General features: G+C 39.0%; 1 protein-coding gene across 1 annotated transcript in view; it reads left to right on the top strand.

The window, feature by feature from the left end:
• LOC103142014 (transmembrane protein 132B) overlaps positions 1-18626 on the top strand; it is a 238943-nt gene that overhangs the window by 10912 nt on the left and 209405 nt on the right. Inside the window, exon 3 of the mRNA XM_007557864.2 lies at positions 14635-14722. Within this exon, the coding sequence (XP_007557926.1) occupies positions 14641-14722 (82 nt within the window). The 5' untranslated portion in view covers positions 14635-14640. The remainder of the gene's footprint in view (positions 1-14634; positions 14723-18626) is intronic.

Below are 18626 nucleotides of genomic sequence, written 5' to 3'. Positions count from 1 at the left end.
ACAAAACAAACACAATCCTATTAATTTATGATGGAATAGGCACAATGTGACATGCTTGCTAGCAAGTCATTTTTCATGTAATTTTTATTCAAATGGCACATTTCACTGAAGTATTGCAAAGCAATGCATTAAAGCATAACAAAACAGATTCATAGGAGAAAAATATCTTGACTAAAAAAAAAATGAAATTGGTAAAAATGAACAAGTTGGCAGCTGAATACGTAAAAACCTTCAATGAAATACAACAAAATATACTTGAAAACCAGATGACAACAAGCTGTTAGTCAAATAAAACTGAAAGTGCGCTTTTGAAAACACCTAGAAAGTTTCTAAACTGCATGTATTTTATTTCTCGACGGTAGAACAATAACTGTGAATGCTCCATCACCTCCTCTTTCAAGTTAAAATCTTGGCTCATTGAGGAGCATCAGGTTGTTCAACCAAAGTCTTCTTTATCAAACAGAAAGACACAAAAGATCCTGCAGACAAGATCTTGCAACACCATCAAAAACCTTTAAATACCATAAATAAAATGGTAAAAATCAATCTTGCAATCTGAAGGAATCAAGAGAGTGATTATCAATATCCAACTTCCAAACATTTTTTAATTTTTTTTCCGTTTAACAAGTCCAAGGTATTATGCTTCCTACATTGATAAAACATCTATTGTTTGGAGCTTCCTGGTTGCCATGGATACATATCCACTCATGCAAACAGACACATTCACAAATGCAAATGCACAGGCCCACAGAAACACAGTAAACAGTGGCACACACAGATTAAAGTCCAATAAACCCCAGCGGTGACCATCAACATTTGCAGAAAGCGTCTTCTGTGAGCATTTCCACATACTTCAAGCACGAAAAATGAAATTCTTCTCATTATGAATCTTAAAGTATTGTTCACTGAAGTGGACAAAAGCTGTGCCTCAGTCTCGTGTTGCTTCGCCTCTCTGTGGTGCTGTCAAAGTCTGGTGTGAAACTAGAACCGAAAATGTGGAAGGAAAGCCCGATGCATGTAAAGTGAACTGCTGTGCCATTTAAATCGGACAGGTGACCTGGCGGCTCCAGACGTCCGTTTTTAAAAGGTTGGTGTTGTGGCTCGCTGTGACGGATCAATTCATCAGGCCTTTATGAGAAATTCTTTTATTCCTGCATACTTGTACAGGTTTCCTTATACTGGAGCCCTTTAAGTGCCCAGCGTAAGTGCGTGCTTTCTAAGTTGTTGGAGAATTTAGGACCTTGCTAACAAAAACCCAGTGAAGGGAATATTTCTGACAAATACCTCATTTCTTGAACTGCATTGGATTATAAAGTTTTTCATGTACCTTGAGCTTGAACTATGTTCTCCCACTACAACCACAAACTTCAGCATATACTGTTTTTTAAACAACTATTTTTATGTAATTGACTAAAACAAAGGGAAAAAGGATGGTAACACTGGAGGAGCAGGAGGGATCTACAGCTCATGTGAACCTGTTGGCAGTTCAACCATTAGCAATGCGCCCTATAAATCTGTCCTTTACAGAAGAGTAACAAAAATAAAACCTGTGTTGAATGAAAACTGAATGAATGTCTGGTAGTTTGCCAGAATAGATTAAAATATCAATTTTCTTTCTACAAAGCTGCCGCAGAAAGCCTGGGTTGCACATGACCCTCCTTCAAGTTTATAAATCTCTGATTTGCAACCAAAGTTTGTTGTATAAATCTTCCAGACCTCTCGGGTCTTCTGGTTCTATTCTACTCTGCATCCCTGTAATCAGAACCAAAACCAGCACTGTTTTTTCTACATTTTGAGTTCCTTTAAATCAGAACCAGGAACTCGTATTCAATTTGCCTTTGATCCATAATGACTAGATTAATTTTAGTTTTTATTCCAATATTGTATCATTTGAGTTTGACATCTTGTTGTTTTTGATGAATTTCATCATGTAAACCACCTTAAATTGCCTTGTTGCTGAAATGTGCTGTACAAGTAAATTTGCCTGACCTTGTAAAAGGAAATGTTTTTTTTTTTTCATTCCTTTGTCAGGTCGTGGATAACTGTGACTCAGTTTTTCCCACTTACAAGTAATAGCCTGAATATATTCTCCCTTTATTCTGTCACCAATTTCTCTCTTCCTTCCAGTTTTCCACTTTTTCTGTCTCACCTCTCTTACTACTACTTTTACTCTCCAGTGTTTCTTGAACTTTTACCTTCTCTATCGTCTTCTTGCCCTTTTTCCTCGCTATCCTCTTTTTCCTGTGCTGCACTCTCTTTTCTTAGTAATTGATGGTCCCCTGTGCAGTTACTTCATCCAAAGGGCCCTGTAAACAAAATCGTCTCTGACAGAAGCAATATGGAAATCTCAGGCTGTGGGCCCACGAGTTATGGCCTACGTCATGGTTTGTGCGTGCGCTTAAGCTTGCACAAATAGGCAAGCAGAGCGTTTGTCTATGAAGGTGTGTGTGTGTATGTGTGTCTGTGCATGTCTTGCCAGTGAGACTAAAGGGTGTCCCTCAGTTTTGCATAATAAACTCTACTGCGGCTAGTCATTAAGTGGGATGTGAGTGTGTAGCTTTGTGAGTACGATGGGGAGGGGTCAAGGCCAACTTGACATAAAATGGTCTAAATTAGCCCCACTTGTCTCCATTGATTTACGGTGGGTAAGTAAATTGTGTCTGGAGCAGCGGAGAGGAAGCAGGAAGGGGGTCGAGGTTTCTTTGTAACTGATCTCCGTTCATGTAAATGCTGACAAGCTGTACAGGAGGCACAAGAAGTAAAAGTTATCATCATAGCAACAACTCTCGCATCAAACCTCTAGCAGGTTGTGCACTCGCATTAAAGATTAGTGTCAAAAATTTAATCCAGATTTTGATAAGTTTCTGTGACATAATGTTCTGTTGAGGGGCTTCCCTTCACATTAAAGAAAAGTAAAAGTAGAAAACTTTGAACCTTTTTTTTTCATGGTGAAAGAAAAAAACCCTTTTTTTTGTCAATGTAAATGAAAACTGGAAAAAACAAATGAGTCAGAACTGTGCATGATATGACACAAAACCAAACGAACTCCTTCATCTAATCTTAAATTTGATTTTAAAGAGGTGGAAAATTTCCTCAAATCCAAATTGAAAGATGAAAAAAAAATGTTTCCTGTAAAATGCAAAGTGATTGTTATAAACTGAGAAGGTCAACTTAGCTGAAAAAGCTGAAGAGAGAAATTAATCCTCAAATATGTGGTTGGCAAGTGTAGAGTTATATTTATATTTTATTTTTTTCCCCCAGAACTAGAAAAGAAAAGAAAAGAGCTCCTTTCACAAAACACTTGAAGTCGACCAATTGCTGCTAAAGCTCTGATTCATTTAGACAATCACAGCTGCATATCAGCTCTTGTGGCTGTGTGAGCATTGTTGCAGGTCCAGTGCCACTGAAAAGTCTTTTCTGCAAGTGAATAGAAAGTGAAAACAGAAAGACCAGATATCTTGGTGCATATTTGATATTCATTTCTGGCCATCACCACATATTGGATGATGAGTTTTAGTCTGTTCTTACCACATTGAGGAAATTGAGAAAAAGTCTTTCTGGTTTAAAACAAAATATTTTAACAAACTATGGGCAAAAACCTAACTGGGATAAAGTAGAATTTAATGAACAAATGTAAGATTTGTTTCCTAAAACATCTAAAAAAAAATTTGGCAGTTGCTCAACATCTTTTAACCCATTAAAAATGTTATTTCCGCTTCTACCTGAATTTTTGAACTAACTGGTCTTCGAACAGCACAAGTCGTTTTAATGATTTGAAAACTTGTCTTACTAGTTACAAGACAAATCCAGAAAATATTTTAAAGTTTTAAATGACACATGTCTTCCAATAATGTCTTGAGGTAAGTTTAGATGTTTGAATGGTAAATGTTAGAAATAATTGTAATGTAAAGGAATCGAAACATCTGATCTGAAGGATTGTAAAAGCCGGTTGCTTTGGGATTTGCTTTTGGCAGGAATGGATGGAAAAGCCAGAAAGTCATATTTGCTCTTTCAGGGGGAAAAATGGAAATGAGACGTCACCTAGCAAAAACACAAAAGTTTCTTCTGGTGTCTTTCTATGTAAAAACAAACTACAGTAGTGCAGTCTAAGATGATGTTCCTGTTGCTACAAGGTCCCACACACTGTTCAACTTTACCATCTGTGTGTAGATGGATGCCTTCCATCCATCGACTGCGTGAGTATTTATCACCGCATGTGGCGGATTTACATGGCCCAAGCCATTGAAAATAATGGGTGTCTGACCTCGGCAGTGTTATGAGTGTAATGGAGGGGAAAAAACGTCCTCATTCACCAGTCGCTAGCAAAAGTCGAAAGCCTTTCTCATCTACAACATCTTTATTAAAACTGACTTCAGAGAAAGAAAATCATGAGGTTATAAACTTGTCGTATTCTGGTCAGGTGGTATTTTTGCATGGATTTCAAATAAGCATTTTAACTTTATAAATGTGTGATTTGTGTTTTAAATTTCAAGGGTTTTTTTTGGTATGCTACACACTTCACTGAGATACGAGTTCACAAAAAACAGGATTAATGCTTAAAGTGTCCTGATTGATAATTTTCTCAGAAATACACACTGCATAATTATGAAAGTCCTCAAAGAATACAAACCATTTTCTGCTTGAATTGCTGTCTTGTTGCAAAGCCCACTGTGAATGCAACAATGTCACCTTCATATAATCGGAGATTTTTTTTTTTTATTCATGCAGAAAAAATTAAATACTTTTTTGGGGCGTTATCTCTTATTCCCTGAAATTTGTAAGAAGGTGCTGCCTTCTCAACTGCCCTGGCTTTGATTTGCCTGCATTATTGGCATATAAAATCATCCTAATCTAGTTTGCTATCATATGTTTATGGTTAATAGCTGTTTGACAAATCAACTGTTTTGCGTTTATTGTACTGACAGAAGTAGCTGAGGTAGACGGACAGACTGGGACACGTCTGACATTAATGTGGACACTGCTCTGGTTTATCATTGAAAGAAAAAGACAAAGCAGATTTAGAGGTCCATCAACAACTCGTCTAAATCAAATCAACTGAAATGAGCTTCCTCAGTATAGGGGGCTTGGTTCTTCTGCCTTGGAGCTAGATGTAGCGCCACTGCCTCTTCACATTAAAAGAAATCAGATGAGCTGTTCAAGCATTTGATCCAAATGCCTCCTTTGGGAGCTTTTCCTTTAGGAGGAGACTCTTGGGCTGACCCAGAGCTTGCTGAAGGGATTATATGTTCCCTCTGGCCTGGGAATGTCTTGGGATTTCTCAGAATGAGCTGGAGAGTGTTGCAAGGAAAGGGGATGTTAACTCTCCACCCCCCTGCATGATCTCAGACGGGTTTAGTAGCTCATGCTCTGACAGGTCAACCAGTGTTATTAGCCTTTAGGCTCCCCTTGCAAATACAATTACAAGTAGACAATATAGACAATAAAAAAATCAAATTATTGCAGATATTGAACATGTAAAACCTAATGACCTAGTAACATAGCAAATTAAGGAAATTTAAAGGTGATCTATTATGTGTTCTTGAACAGGTTAGGATAGATCTATGTGCTATTCAGAACATGTCCATTACATTTTTGCACAAAATCATTCTTGGATAATAAGATTTTAGCTCTTTTCAGAATGAGCTGTTTTAGGGCCTCTTTGTCACTTTAAATCCAAATAAGCAGCTGCTGGCCACACCCCCCAACTCAACGTTACACTCCCAGGTGAAAATGGCAGCAGACAGATGCATTTATTATGTAACAATTATACATCTGTCCATCTTTGGACAATTATACATCTGTCCGTCTTTGAAAAGCAGATGTAGAGCCTCTAGCAAAACCTATAAGATTGCAGCAAGTGGTTTCTGGATGGTAACCACTTGCTGCAATGGCTGCTGTTTTTTTTTTCCAGCAGCCATTGCATAATACGTCCCCTTTCATACGAAGTGGCACAAAATACCACACGGTAAATGACTTGATGTTGGCTTTAAAACAAGTTATAAAGGAAACGTGTTGTAATTTTGCAGAATATTAATCTATTGCAGTCTTGAGTAATTACATTTCTTGTCCTTTTTCACAACTGACAAATTGTTTCCAAATGTCAAAGACTTTAGTTTGTCAAGGCTAATGAGCAGGAGTCTGTATCTGATTTAGTTGTGGTTTGTCTTTAACTGCATCAGAAGTGTTATTCTGTTGTGACGAGTCCAAAGCTTTCCAGAAATATAATTCATCCGTCTCTGCATCATTCATTCTGTGGCGGTTTCATTGCACTGCTTAACAGACTATTGCATTCCTTTTTACAGATTTGACAGACTTAATTATATGGACGATTTAAAGCTCAAACAGTTTGAAGGAATTATGAAATTGTCACACAACATAAGAAGTGAAAATATTAAGAACAACTAATCCTCTCAGTTGAACATTAGTAGGCCTGACTTATTAATGTAAATAAAGCTCTCTAGCTTTTACCGAAGATGACAAATCAGAAAATTGGACATTGAAAGTTTCATGAAACGAGATGAGTTGACAGTTTAACAAAAAGGGGGGGCAGCTGTCCATGGGAGAAACACTCACACCCAGAACAGCCTGGCACCTCCTCTTTATGGTCAGCAGCTTGGACACACACTGCTGTGGAATGACACCCCATTTCTCAACCAAAGTAACAAAACTTTCTGTAGTTGTCTGTGTATGTGTTCTGTAGGATTTATAGTAATGGAAATAACAAGCAAAACCTTCCCAACAGTCATCCTTACACATTTGTCGAGCAGAACCTTTCCCACATCAGACATCCACTCACACGAACGCAGACGCATGTGGACACTCACATGGATGCACACTTTAAGCCTGAACAGTTCTATCCACCGGTTTTAATTGAATTCTAATGTATTCAGTTTGCTCCAGTGGGCAAATAGATGTCAATGGTACTCCGACTGAAGAGAGCAAAAAGAGAAGAATGCTGGGAAAAGAGAGTGGGGGGGAATGGGAAGGTTCTTCAGCTGCACTCATCTTTTCCCACCCGGTGAGTGGAACCTATTGTCCGAACAAGATGTCGACAGAATTTCTACAAGAGCCATTTGACCTGTGAGAGAGGAGCGCTATCAAAGTCTTTGCCATTTCCAAGAGTGCCTTTTTCAGCTCTTGAATAAATGGATGGAGTTTTTATGTACTCTAGGAAGCGTCCAGCGAACAAACCTAATAAGACCAAAATGATTTTAACTCGACATTAGCACCTAGATGAGAACTGTTAGCTCCGTGGATAACATTCTTTCTAATAAAAACAATTCCACACAGTTATCATTGGGAATATTTAATTGGGGCTGGTTCCTTAAGATCGTCCTCTTCATGACCAGGAAAGAGTCAGACTGACGGCTTTTCTAATGCAGACACTGCTCTGGTTTGTCACGTAAGAACTGAACCAAACTCTAAATTAATTGGTTCAGTTAAGTTCCCACCCTGATCTTTGGTCCCAAGATGTTCATCACGATCAAAAGAACAAAATCCTGGATACAAGTGGCAAATATTTATCTTGGAGATGGGCTGAACAGCTCAGTCACAGGGGTAAAATCTCCACATTTAAAAAAAACAAAAGAGTAAGGTGAGGGGGCTTGGATTATCTTGCAAAAGCTCCATCTGTACTCCTCTCATTGGAGATTTTCTGAGCATGTCTACAGAGACCTTGATGCACTCCCACTAGAACCCACTAGAGAGACCTGGATTTATCATCTTGCTGTTGAATCCCCCAAAGTAATGTCTGGATATTCCTCCTGATCTTTTCTCAGTTGACCTGAAGACAACAGGGGAGAGGATTTATGAACTATTTCTGTAAAGGATCTCATTAAGGGGAACATTCTTTAACACATGTTGGACTTCAGATAGTAACACCTGGAGACCGACGCCAGCCTATGCCACCCCAGCAACCCTATGGTAGGCTTTATTCAGAGTATTTTTTCTAGCCTTGTAGCCATGCTATGCTATTAGTCAAATTGTGTGTTCTGTGGAGAAGTTAGACCCCACTAAAAAAAGCTGCAAACACTTCCAAATCTGAAGTTGAAAGCTAAAGAGATTAAAACAGAAAAACTTGCTCTAAAAAGGTCAGTTTGGCTCTGATAGCATTTTTAGACTGATTGACTCTTGGTTAGCCTTCATAGCGGGGGCTGAACCCCAGTATTAAACCAAGTACTATAGTTAATATTAGCTGTCATTTTACTGGTGGGCATACAGCATAGCATTATTCTAATCACCAAATATAAACAATAATAAGTCCATCTTACTTGTGAAAAGTTATCCCCCGAGCCCTCACGTCAATAGTCTGTCAGTTTGAATAAAAAGATCCTGCAGTGCTTGGGCATCTTCTGCTGTTTTGGTTTAGCAAAGTAGGAGGGATCTACTCTCTATGGAAAAAACACATTCAAGGCCACTCTTTTTGACTTCCAGCGTTTTGAAAATGAAAGAAAAATGTAAGATTTTTTTTTCAGAATGACAGATATTCAGGGAGAAGAGGAGGTGCATAGACGTCATAGAAAATAAAGGTAAGATCATACACAATTTTCAATGTTAATCATAAAAGAGAGGTCAGCCAAAGAAAACATTCAAAACACTCTCTCAAATGTCACCAGTCTGAACCTCATGTCATTGATTCTAATGTACCAATTGTTGAAGGTTTGGGGTTAAAAAAAAAAAACAACAAAAAAAAGCATTGTAGTCAAGATATTAAACAGGAGCAGAAAAAAATGTATATTAAAGAAGGAAACCTATAGTCTTATGTATGAGCTGTGAAGTGGCATCAAAACATATTTTCACACATTTCTGCACCGCAGTTGTGCCTTATGTTGACTGCCATGTAGAATATGCCAGCACTGATATACACCATCTGTCAGCCTAAAACTGATTTATGTTTTGGGTTTGCAAGGATGCATAATGATATTTTTTTGTTTCCAATAAATTATTTTGAGTGTGGAAAAAAACTGTTGGAAAAACAAGTTTTAAAGACCTCAGTAATTCCCCATTGCTCCCCATTTAAACAGGTTTCAGATTCATGCTTGCCAAAAGATTTCTACCAAGTCCAAATAACTGGGATGTGCCACAGGAACTGTGACCAAAGGAAAATGATGTCCAACTATGCCTCTGGACATTGTTTCACATTGAAAATAGTGAAACATCGGTATTTCCAAAGTGATGTTTCTACTTGTAAAAATGAGTATTTGTCTTAGGAATATAGACGCTGTGCAAAATCTGGCAAGTTTTCAATAAAAAGTAGGACTTCTACATTGTGGCTTGAGTTTGGCTGGATGGGATTTACTGTGATTGAAGTTCAAAAATAGAACAGGGCAGGATCTGTGGTCAGAGTGGCAGCGAATAAGCACAACAACTAAAGTATGACACTGAGGATCGGTTTTTTGAGGGCACATTTTTCTTCATTTACTGAATAACATCTATTAAGAGTTGTCTGAGGACTTACACCCCAAACTGACAATCCAATCTTTATGATAAATGTCTTCCTGCTTTGATATAATGAACATTTGCTGCCTCTAGGCCTCCTCTAATAGTGACAAGTAATATTTTTTTAACAAGAAAAGGGAAACTGCAATGAACCTACTCAGTTAATTTATGCCTATAGTAAAGAGCATTGGAAAAGTGTGGTTTTCTATTATTTATTTTGAAAATAGCTGGGGCCGTATACAAATATGGTTAATATGTTAAAGGGGGAGTATTATCTAAAATGGACTTCTTTGAGCTTTATATTATGTTATGATGTTGTTCTCTTATCAAAAACATACCTGGAGTGTTCCTATAATTCTTTCATGCATTTTTGATAAATCTTTGAACATCTTGTGGCGGCTTGGAGCTTCAGTCCAGGACTGTGTGTTGTGATGACGTGCTGAGAGGTGGAAAGATTAGGAGCTTCTAAAGGAGACAGAGGCCAACTTCAAAGCATCAAATTTTCCATAAAGGGACATGTTTGATATATACCACATTTATTTAACAGCGGAAGGTAATATAGTTGATTATGTCTTAGAAAATGGCACTATGTGCTTGGAAAATGCATAATACCCTTCTTAATGAGCAAGCTTTATCTCTGTGTACAGTGAGTGGCTTTTGAAGTTGTCTAAACTAACTCCCTCGGCTTTGTATATCGTCTCGGAAAAACTCTTGAGTATTTTGTTGGAATTTTATTTCCTAACCCACACTGAAGCATATCTGTACGGTGAACGAAGATAACAATTTGTTTGTATTTGACCTTCCTGATGGAATATGGTGTAGGACCTTGTTTAAGCCCCGACATGACTGAAAGTCTTTTGAGATGTCTTGGCTTTACATGGTTTTCTAAATTTTAAAAATAAAACTGAAAAGTGTGGCATGCCTTTGTTTTCAACCCCAAAAATCAATACCTTGTAGAAATCCCGTTCGCTTGAGTTACAGGTATTTCTGTTCAGTTGTTGCTCTGCTTCTGTGTTGTCATCCTGCAGGAAGGTATTTTTTTTCAGCCTCTCAGAGGTTTTTCCAGGATTGCCTTTGCTTTTAGCTCCATCCATCTTTCCATTATTCTGACCTGCTTTCCTACCTTTGCTCTCCACAGCAACATGCTGCCATGCAGCATCTTGCAAGTAGGCCCAAAAGCTTCATTAGTGACCTGTGTAGTGTTATGTTAGATGTACAAAGATTGGGATATAGCTCTATAACCTAACCCTAACTTTAAGTATGATTACTATATATAATAACAAGGGGGACTCTGAGGACATTTGAGGCTAAATACAAGTACACGACTCACTGCTTTGTGCTGGTATGTTACCAAAAATTCCAATATATTACGCTGTTTCTGGTTGCAAACTGACAAAATGTAAAACTTTCAAAGAACATGAATGCTTTTGCAAATGGGAATGTTCTCATTTTACAAGAAATATGTTTAATCTTGAACAGTTCTTTGCATATAATCTCAAATATCCCCATACATTGCCTTGGTATCTTGGTATACAGACATGTTATTTGTACAAACATTACTCTTTACTGCATGCTTGCTGAACTAATGCTTTCCCTCCGCTGCAGTCCAAGAGGAATAGATCAGTTAAAAATAGATCTTTCACGCTTAAGTCGTGGCAAATGTCTAGCTTGTTGAAAGGAAAGTCACAGAGTGGAAATAAAATAATATATTAGAGTAAAATGCACTTATGTAGTTGGATGGATGCTGGTTCCCTATTTGCAGAGACATAGTTGGCTTGTGAGTGGGAGGAGAGAAAAATGTGTTTGGGGACAAGTGAGGGAGCAATGAAACGAAGCGTGATGCCTGCCTGATGGAATCAGAGTGAAAAGAGCAGAAAGAAGAGAGAGAAGAATAATTTTGGGAACATCAAAGGTTGATTAGAAGCAATGAGCCGAAAGCCTCCATAATGACAATCACATATATCTGATAATTGATGATGTAAAGTTGGTGTCCACAAGCACTGGGGACCACCAGTGGTGTGGTCTCTTGTACTCCTTTTGCACAAATGATTTGGTCATCCACCATCAGTCAGGATTTTTAAATTTGCAGGTGATGTGACAATATTGACTGAGACAATGAAGCAAGGCGAAATTAACTATAGAGCAGTGCTATACATTTAATTAAACCAATCAGATGGTTTTGACTTGCGTAGCAACCTTCACAAAAATGGTAAAGTACAACAGCTCTGATCAAAACAAGCTGGGTGTTTGAAGTGCTAAATTCAACAAATTATTGGAAGGTGCCGCTGAAGGACAAGTTGCATTCTTTGTGTTAATATATTCCTGCGCCAGAGACATCATATGTGTCTAATAGGGGCTGAGGAGGAAAAGATGACTGAACAACACTGCGATTAAATAAAATAAAAAAAAAATGTGTTTTCAAATTAAAGTGGACTTTATATTTCAGTTGGAAATCAATGTTGCAGATTCTGGTGGAAGAGTGGAAAGCCACAGGAGCAGTGTGACATTTCCCCCAATCGGTGAGGATTTTGGAGGCCATGCCATCTGCTGGTGTTGCTCTCTCTGGTTTATTGAGTTAAATGTCAGCAGAACTGTTTATCAGAAAGTGTAAGTAGCACCAGGTGTATTTAATGAAAAGCAAAACATCCAAAATGTATAGATTCAGGAATCAGAGGAAACCCTGAAGATGAACAGGAGCCTTGGGTGTACAGTAGAAGTTCAGTAACACAGGTATAAAAACTGCAAGAAGACACAAGTGAGACATGGAATGGTAAAACAAAAAAAACAAAAAAACAACAACAAAAAAACAGTGAAGCACAAATAATCAGTATGGAAACTGAGATGAATATTAAAGAATGTAAACAACAACAACAACAAAACCCTCAGACAAGACCAAACACAAAGTCCATGGGATCATGACAGTCTTCATTTTCCAGCAGGGATTTGCCACCAAACCACACACCTGATTTAGTAACCCTAGCATGACTGATTGACTGGCAAACTGGGATGACCAAGCCCCAAAGAGAATCTAAGAAGCGTAAATGAGGAAATGAGACACCAGACCCTGGAGGCCACAGCTAAAGGAGTCTGGGCTTCAACACATCAGCAGTCCTCAGGCTGATCACCTCCATGTCAGTCAGTGCTGATGTAATAATCCATGCAAATGAATCCCAAGCCCAGTATTGGTTGCATATTCTGTAAAGTATGTGAACATTTTAGTAGTATTATTTTTTTTAAATAGTTTTTAGTGGTTTTATGAAGCAATATAGTTGTCTTTGCTGCCTAAAATTAACTTCATTTTTGGTATTTAATCTACATTAAAAAAAGAGATAACTTCGAGATGCACCTGACCTGTACACAAAAGGATCATGTTAGTAAATTGCCCCCTGCTTGTTCAATCTGCTTTAAAATCGTCACTAGGGGGTGCTGTCGTTCCTCCTTAGTCCCTCTGACACAGAGGGTCTGTGTCTGACTGTGGAGTCAGACACACGGAGAGGCATCGAGGCTCACACGTATCTCCGTCTCCGGAAATCCTCCCATCCCTCCGCCGGCTGATTTGCAATTCAATAAGTCACAATGTCATCTATTTAGCTTTTACACATTTGGCTGACAAAGGGAAGCAGGCACGCCGGTTTATGAAATATCGTCTCGGACTTAAAGAGGACCTTAATGTTCTCTCTCTTCTGACTTGTTCAACTCCCCTTACCCTCTCCCCCTTTCCACCGTCACCCTCCGTCCTCTTGCTTCGCTCGCTCCTTCACGTGCACGTGGCCACAGCTTGCGTCAATAGAAAGTGAATGAATTTCGTGCGCGAGGTGCCCTGGAGGTTGCGCGCGCATGAGCACGTGCGGGCTTGGTGGCGAAGTTGGTGTCTATCGATTACAGAGAGAACAGGTGTAGCGTGTGTCTTTGGATGAATAATGCAGAACTAAGCTTTGAGAGGATAAACAAGACGTGGACGCGCGCTCACGCTTATCTAAAAGTAGCTCCAACACAGGCACGTCCAGTTTCCTATAAGCTTTAATAATTAAGTTTTTCATTTTTTATCATAAAAAAATCAACAATCTTTCATTTTCACACACTGATTATAGCGAGTTACTTTTTTTGTTTTGTTTTGTTTTAGTTCAGTTTTTCTTTAAATTGTGGACAAATGTTTTTGTCCATTACATCTGGGTGTGGTAATTCCATACAGATAAAGACAACAAGTAAATTACATCAAGAAGGCAAAGGAATAATACAAAAAAAAAGAAAAAAATCCTACTAATATCCTTTACACTTGATTGGTTCTCTAACTGCCACTCACATCCCCAAATCCCACCCTCCCGCAGCCTCCCCAGCCCCACAGCCGTCGCTAGAACCCCACCAACCCCTCAGCCTCCTCCTTCTCAAGCGGCTGCTGAAAGCGACAGAGCTCCTCTCTTCTCCCGTCCTCTCCTCGCCTCGCTCCATCTCTGCTGATAGTGTGCGCACATTCTCTCAAGTTGAGCCCAGAGACGCGTCACTCGCACAGCAAGCGGAGTGAAGCGGTCAATGGATAGACAGGAGGGAGAGAGAAAACGAGGAGAGAGGACGGAGCACTGTTTGGATTTTCTTGAAGACATTCGATTTCAAGAGTCAGAGTTTTGCCTTCACTTGTAGTGTCAAAAATTGTTTCGGACGTGGACTTTTCAAAATAAATATTTGGCTCCGGTTGGCTTTAAAGTTTGCAGGAAAAAGTGCGATGAAGTCAGTGACAGCTTACCTAAGCTTTGACCGTCCCGTTTGGATACATGAAGCATAAGAGCGCACTGGTTGAAAAGCTCAGCGTTTGGAAAAAACTGTTTTGAGTCACTACAGAGTTTTTCTTCTTCTTTTTTTTTTATTTGGTTTTTGGCTTGCTTTTTTTTTTTTGTTTGTTTGCAAGAGATGATTAAACGAGCGGACAGTATGCACAGGAAGTACCATTCGGAAATTTCTTTTTATTTCCAACTTCAAAAGGATTTATAGTTTTTCTCCCAAACCTCAGCAGCGTGCTGTTTGTTCGGTCGATCAGAAGTGGAGAGCGCAGTTCGGTCAGGATGAGAGCGTTTATGGCACCGACGCGACAGTGATCCGAAAGTTGGAACAAGACAGAAATAGTACAAGCTGAGAAAAGAAAAGAAAAAAACTCCCCGTTTGTCCATTTTGTGAACATTCCCATTGGCTTTCACCCGGCAGGAAGGTATGGAGACGGCCGGGAGAGGGACAGGCGCGCCGGTGGGATGTTGCCTCTGGAAGACCGTTTTAATTCTCGTCCTGTGGAAAGGTAAGACTTGTTACTGGAAATCCGTTAAAACTCTTAATTGTTTCTGTAATCACTTTGTTCTTGTGACGGAATTGGTTTTAATTACGTTTTATCCCCACTCGAGTGGAGAAAAAGCCATAATTGTTCAGTTTGTGTTGTGTTTTTTCTGGTGTGGAGAGTCTGCCCGGGCAAAAAGGAAGTTTTCAACACGTAACTTAATCCATTGGTTCTGCTAAAGAAAAAAAAAAATGTTTATAGAAATGTTTCGTCTTAGCAAAAAATATAAAGACAGAACGTCAGGGTCTTTATCGAATAAATTATAGAATGAAATGATAATAATAATAATAATAATAATAATAATAAAAGCTCAACTCACGCAACACCTAATGTATTTTCTCGTCTGAGACAATAATGAGTAACTGCCGAAGCATCAAATGACAGATGCCTTCTAACTGGTGCCATCTGAGACGCGCCAACTCCGGGGCTGACACGCTCCTGTGCCAGCTGAGCGAGGAACCTATGCTGTTGCCCAAATCCACCCATTTTTTCCCAGTTCGCAAGAATTAAAAAGTGCATTTCGACGCAATTTATTGCATGGTGTATTTTAAATGGTAGTGAGCGCTTTAAAGCGGAGGTTCTTTTCACCTTTCTTCTAGGTGATTGGATGTGGAAGATGAGAAGAATCGGACATAAAAGTCAACCCAAGTCGGGATAATTTGGCTTCGTAAATTTAATACACATTTTCCTTTCATTTAAATCAGATCAACAGTTTAATGTTTCTTCCTTCATAGAACTCAGGGATGCAAAAAAAATAAAAATAAAAAATTCTTTGATCAAAGAAGCGGAACCAAAAATAAGTATCCTGGGATGTTTTAAATACCAGTCGACTTGCACCACCACCCGCTGTAATAAGCGCAATAAATAGATAATAAAGTGTAAAGCGCGCTGGCTGATTTAAAGCTCTGAGTGGGTTCGCACGCCTCCGTTTTCAGTCCAAATGACAGTCCTTCGGCATCAGTATCATAATCCCACGAGTGTTGTTTTTTTTCTTCCCCTTCTTCTTCTTCCTTTGTGCGAGTGTTAGTGTGCGTGGCTTTAATCAGCTCGGATCAGTCACGGCCCACTGAGCAGTTAACAGAGGCTGCGTTGTGCGCTCCGGAGCGCGGTGGTCTCCGTGCACTCCGACAGCCAGTGAACGTCGCGCCTGAAAACAGCTGTGGCCGGCAGAAACACATCTGAGTAACCAAATGCTGAAATCGTCCAAACATTTCCTCTGCTTCTCCACTCCCCCGGTGACCTTTCTGCTCTCTTGCGTTCTCCGCGTATGATGAAATACTTGAGTGTTTTCTCTGCGTGCAGGGACTGTCTGTACCTTTTTGTATCACAGTGAATACAGCTTTCTGACTGCTGTTTAGTCGCTCCCTTGGTGGCAAGCAGGCCGGTTGCGTTGCTCTTTTCTTGTTCTGCCTTGGTGTCTTTCTCTCACCCACATGCTCATGGAGAGTTCCCTTACATCTTGGCTCTGGTTAAACAGCTTTTATTGGACACTGCTACACCGCATCTCTACTGGTATAATGAATAGCAAACACTGTTAAAGCTTCCAGTCAAATTTCTCTCTGAAAGCAGTCAGATTCACTTCAAGTATAATTTGTTACATGCAGTTTGTATTCGTGTAAATGTGCATTGAATCGTGATAGAATCTTCCTTCCAGAAAAGCTTCAATCTTGACATCACAGAAGGCATAAGGCAGCTTTTCAGTGTACTTTTTAGTACGTTGCTTTATGTCTTATTATGGTGAAATTGTGACTAAAAGTTTAAACATCAAAAGAGATCCAGACTGGGATATATAACGATGCTTAAAAGTGCCTGAAAGTTTCTTGGGGTTGATCAAACTGTCTAGCAAGGCCTGATTTTTAATCGCACGTGTATCGGTTAGTGGTTTCAGGGTACGGCAAGGTTAATAAAAGTTATGATTTTAAACCGTCAAAATGTCGCATCCAATTGTTTCCACGACTCAAAGTCCTTTCTATGAGATGCCAGAAAATATTCTTGAGTGTTCACGAACTGTAAGGGGCTTAGAATAACTCTGTGGTTTCCCCTCCCTCACCTGTTGCTGTGCACTGCCAGCCAGCTGGCTTACATGAAGGATAGAGTTCTCTCTGTTTTAAATTTTTGCTGTTAATTTTTGGATAAACATTGCAATGTGAAATTTTTATATAAAATGTTCATATTGTGACAATCTGAAACTGGCATGTGCCTACTTTAATTGTCTTCCTTTGGGTTAAATTTAGTCAAGTTCTATGTGCTGAAAATGTTAAATTTGCTACATATTTTTCAAGTTGACAGGTCGGTGGAAGAGTTAATGTTTTATTATAACTTTTAGTTATTTTTCTTTAATTCAGACATCAAACCTCGAGTTGATTGAGGCAAAAAGAGTCCTTTATTTTGAGAGATGATGAAAAACATGTCTACTTTTCAAAGTATTGAGTTCAATACTTGTTTAAATGCACATTAAATAACTACTAAAAACAATTTTTTTTATTGCCACAAAGTCACTGTGACGCAATACAGCAACATATTTTACGAGATATGCAGATAAGTCAATCAGATGCATAGAAAACTTTAAACAAATTGACAGTTGAAGTTTTAAAGATGTTCATTAGAATGAAAGTTTGGCTCAGACACAAAGTTTAACCTGTTAGCAACTTAAATGCACCTCAGATCTTCAGAAGCTTTGATCTGGGGCGATACTAATGCAAGCTAGATTATGACATCGCCTCAAATGTGCAAAAGTGGAATTTTTATTTATTTATTTTTTTGTAAAATCCTGCAGTGAAAATCCATATTCATTTCTCAACTGTGTTTTTGTTTAGAATTTGCAAGTACAATAATCATGTAGTGTTTATAAAAAAAAAAAAGAAAAATAAGCCACATTTCCCTGCTTGCCTCCTGTTTCCCTTTCACAGCTTCCCTTCTTAATGCGGAGATGTGCTCACATTTAGGTGATTTGTAGGGCTGCCGTGCTAATTTGTCAAATTTTGTAATAAACATCACATCATTGCAGCAAAAATTTATTGCGCTTTACAGTGTCTCCCAAACTGATGGTATTTGTCACTCTCACAAACTTAAGTGGCATCCCTATTTCAATATGACTGTTTCATTCTATTTACATCATTCTGTTGTTTCATCATCTGGGTCTTCTCCAGGATGTCATTGTGAGTTTTGTTCAAAAGCCAAGCTTCTCCGATGTGCCTGTTGTGAAGCGAACAGTTTGGCGTTAAAGGGCCTATATTATGTTTTCCAGGCACATAGTGGCATTTTATAGCAGAATCAAGTAACTATATCAACTTGAGTTGTTATACAAATGCTGTGAATATCAAACATAGCTTAAACAATTTTGACTTTGCAATTTGACAACTTGAAATTGAAGCTCCTACTGTTTTCAACACTCCCTTTTCAGCACGTCATCTCAAAAACACTACCTTATTATGCGGTTAAGCATTTTAAGGAGGGTTGGACTGAAAAATAGTTTCTGTCGAAGCTCAGCAGACTCACAGATCCACCTGGAGTTTAGTGGGGAAGGCGCATGAAAAAGGTGCTCTGTAAGGCGGAAGCTCGGCTAGAGACTGAAGCCCGGAGGTGTAATTTAGGGGAAATAGGCGGTGCAGTGTGGGAGCAAGCGTTTGCCACCCCAGTTTGCTGCCGTGGCAGAGTGTCGTATTTTTCAAACATGCATAAAAGAATCAAATCAACACTCCAGGTATGTTTTTGATGAGGGAATAACATCGTAACAGGATATAAACCTCAAAATGGATTGATTTCACATATATCCCCTCCCGCCTCCCTTTAAGAATTGAGAAGATGAATAGCTAAGGGATGGTCAAAAACAGTTGTATGATCTCAATATGAACAGAGCAGGAAATAA

This window comes from Poecilia formosa, unplaced genomic scaffold (genome assembly GCF_000485575.1).
Source record: "Poecilia formosa unplaced genomic scaffold, Poecilia_formosa-5.1.2 Scaffold92, whole genome shotgun sequence".
NCBI classification, from domain to species: Eukaryota; Metazoa; Chordata; class Actinopteri; order Cyprinodontiformes; family Poeciliidae; genus Poecilia; species Poecilia formosa.
This window is presented reverse-complemented; position numbering and strand designations above follow the sequence as displayed.